Below are 3,679 nucleotides of genomic sequence, written 5' to 3'. Positions count from 1 at the left end.
ATAAAGTTTTTTTTTTTTCCTTTTTTTTTTTTTTGAGTAAAAAGTAAAGTTTTGTATAGCTTTCAATGTTGAATTGCTCACAGGCACTTAGAATATTCGTATGTGAGTCTTATAAATTAGTAAGAACAATATTGCATATACTATTATATAAGATACTTTTTTTGTCTGGTTCCTCAAACCAAAAAAAAAAAAACAAAACAAAACAAAAAAAGATACTCTTTTTTTTGCCTAAAAGACATAGCAATATATTTCTTTGTGGTAACTAGTGAATCGTATTAAAATCCTTTAGCATGCTTAGGATGATTACCAAAAAAAAAAAGTAATACCAAAAAAACTGGAAATTTACATGTCACAAGTTTTCTTGTGGACATGAAAGATATCCCACCACACTTTCCAACTTATTATTATTATTATTATTATTATTATCACTAAAAAAATAGCACTTTATAAATTATAGTCATGAACTACTCTAATTTTTTTTTCTTTTTTATTAATGTGCTTCCTATCAAACTTAAAATTAACAAAGTATTGTACATTTAGTTGTCGTCGTCATCATCACCACCACTAAAAAAGTAGCACTTTATCAAGAAGTATTATAATTTTTCATTTCTTTATCAAGGTGATTGCTGTCAAACTTAAAACTAACAAAGCATGGAACATTTAATTTTAATTTTTACCAAAACAAAATATGGGTGTGTTTTGTATGACAACTTGACGTGGAAATAAAGAAGGAAGGAGCATTGAAACAAGAGATAGAAATTCAATTATTGAAAATAAGAAACTTGCATATTTTTCATTAGTAATCTATATATTATCACAGCCTTTTAAACAATGATCTTTATTGCTATGGACTTCATGTATAATCTAAAGGTATTTTCCTATAACCGAAGGTAAGTAGGTAAAGTAAGTTAACCATGTCAAACCAGATATACATTATATTGTAATGCCTCCTAATGAAATCCTAGCTAGCTACCATGTCCGAATCCCCTATACCTACAATCTTAACTATTATTATTTTTTTCAGTCTTATAATTGATACAATCCCCCCTCCCTGATTCCACACAATTTACCTCAGCATCCCATCTTATAAATTATCCATTAGACCCAAAAAAAACTTATAATCATCAAGTGAGCCGTGACCTCTTGCTAATCCCTGGCAAATTGGGCCTGTCAATGACTACCTTCAAAGCTCTTCTTAGCATTCCAATCCCTTCATTGCCACCACTCAGCCCTTGAACCCACAACACACTTTTAGTCCTTCCACCTAGTGTTACCATCTCAAACTTCACCACCCTCCCTTTCATAGACCTCAGTGTCCTTGCCACGGCTGATATCAACCCTGGCCTATCCTCACAGCTAAATGTGACCTTGACCAGCCCCTTGTCATCGTCACCATCACCGTTTTCTAAACTCAACTTGTCAGCCCCTCCTGGGAACACACAATCCTTACTGCTACCACCACAAACTCCTTCCAAATCCGAAACAGTCTTCCTCAACTCCCTCACTTGCCGAACTGTCTCTGCAAGCACGGTTGCCTTGTCCATCTATTGTTTGTAAAATTACCCAACAATAAGAAAAAAGGATTACAAAAAAAATTACAACTCTTCTGATAACATTTGTGCTAACAAATATTGTATTAATGACTAAATGACGGACCTATATGAAAATAATATTGTTCTAATCACAATTTACCACTTCAGTAATTGTGAAAAAAATGTGTCCTAAAAATTAATTAATCTAATCACAATTTACCACTTTAATTTTTACGAGTTTTGATATTGCTAATAATGAAGATCGAAGAAACAGAGTTGATGAAATTACTATTTGTATGAATCTTTGTACTTACTTTGACTAAGTTCGGGAGGATATCACGCAGAGTGGCGTATTGACCATTGATTCGCATCCTACGTCTCCTCTCTGCCTCACTGTGTTTCTTTGCAGCGAATTGTTTGGCCTCAGCTTTTGATTTTGGTTTAGAGAATGAATATTTATGGCTGATGGTATTGGTTGAGGTAACTCCTTGAGGGAACCTATTTTGTATTGTACACGTTCCTGACTTATAGTAACGCTGAAATTGTTGCATGTCTCGTTCTAACTACACGTATATAATGAAGAAATGAAGCAATTAAGCTAGCTAATATAAGATCACCCAAAACAAAAACAAAAAAACGGTGCACACATAAACCCGAAAAGGAAATGTTACCTGTCGCAGTAAAACCATGAAGAGAGATCTAAAGAAATTTGCCTTTACAAATGAACTTTGAGGGAGGAGATTTGCCTTTTTTAGAAGTGTTGTTTGAGATTGAGAGATATGAGAGATTAAATTGCTAATTGTAATATATATGGTGACATCTAAAGTCAAGCTAATAATCTTGTATATATTTGTAATTAATTTAGGTAGATTTTGAGTATCAAACCTAGTAATTGGGATTTAATACCCTGGTTAATTTTATGCTTAAATTTAAGATCATGTAATCTTGTATGATCCGATTTTTTTCTTTAGGGAAAAATCTGAAAGCGGATTTTAATCTTACAACATTAAATTATGATATTGGAAGGGGATTTCAAGTTATTCCTTTTAATTTTTCTCGAGATTTTTTCTTTCTTTCTTTCTTTTTCAAGCATCTCAAGATTATGCATATAGCAAGCTGACGTTGTAGTCCCAGCCAATAAGAAAAAGACAGTCCATTAAAAAAATCATGACATCATCTTGCCTGACATGTCAACCCAATAATTCTAACTCTTCTAACATCCGTTAACTCGTTAAAGCCAATTCAAATTTTTTTTTTTCTAAATTTTAGATTTGAATTGAGTAGGCAGATCTTTAAAACTCTTGGGAATATAAAAACTCGTTGTTTTTTAATTTTTCCAGTTTTACCTTTGAATCTGGCAATTGGCAAATATATTTCCTGGATGAGTACTTTGCTCGTCCACCAGAACACCCAACCCCACCAACTTCGATGGGGACCTCTCCTTCAGCTTCCGCTCATCCTCACCCAAAATGTTCAACCGCAAATCGCCCTATCCCTCTCTTCCTACTGCAGCAGCCTCTCGGGCTACTTCTTCATCTCTGCCTCCATCACTAGGAATTTTAGGAACTAGGTTTTTTTTTTTTTTTTTTTTTTAAAAAAAAAATGGTGCACACATAAACCCGAAAAGGAAATGTTACCTGTCGCAGTAAAACCATGAAGAGAGATCTAAAGAAATTTGCCTATACAAATGAACTTTGAGGGAGGTGATTTGCCTTTTTTAGAAGTGTTGTTTGAGATAGAAAGATATGAGAGATTAAATTGCTAATTGTAATATATATGGTGACATCTAAAGTCAAGCTAATAATCTCGTATATATTTGTAATTAATTTAGGTAGATTTTGAGTATCAAACCTAGTGATTGGGATTTAATACCCTGGTTAATTTTATGCTTAAATTTAAGATCATGTAATCTTGTATTATCCGATTTTTTTTCTTTAGGGAAAATCTGAAAGCGGATTTTAATCTTACAACATTAAATTCTGATATTGTAAGGGGATTTCAAGGTGTTCATTTTAATTTTTCTCAATATTTTTTCATCTTTCTTTTTTAAGCATCTCAAGATTATGCATTCGGCAAGAGACTTCGGTGGGCTCAATTTTGGAAAGAGCAATGCTAAAAAAATAAGAATATAATTTTTTTTTTTTTTT

The 3,679-nt window shown here is 32.6% G+C and overlaps 1 protein-coding gene across 1 annotated transcript; it reads right to left on the bottom strand.

Annotated features, from left to right (window-relative positions):
* Window positions 1–1,124: 1,124 nt before the first annotated feature.
* On the bottom strand, window positions 1,125–2,083 carry LOC111986385 (transcription factor bHLH131). Its single transcript, XM_024018011.2, has 2 exons — window positions 1,847–2,083; window positions 1,125–1,544 (listed from the first exon to the last, which is right to left on the bottom strand). The coding sequence occupies exons 1-2, from the start codon at window positions 2,081–2,083 to the stop codon at window positions 1,125–1,127; spliced, it is 657 nt and encodes a 218-aa protein (XP_023873779.1).
* Window positions 2,084–3,679: the final 1,596 nt, after the last annotated feature.

Source organism: Quercus suber, unplaced genomic scaffold, assembly GCF_002906115.3.
Source record: "Quercus suber isolate HL8 unplaced genomic scaffold, Cork oak 2.0 scaffold_822, whole genome shotgun sequence".
Classification (NCBI taxonomy): Eukaryota; Viridiplantae; Streptophyta; class Magnoliopsida; order Fagales; family Fagaceae; genus Quercus; species Quercus suber.
Note: the sequence above shows the minus strand (reverse complement) of the source record. Positions and strands in the feature narration are given on the sequence as shown.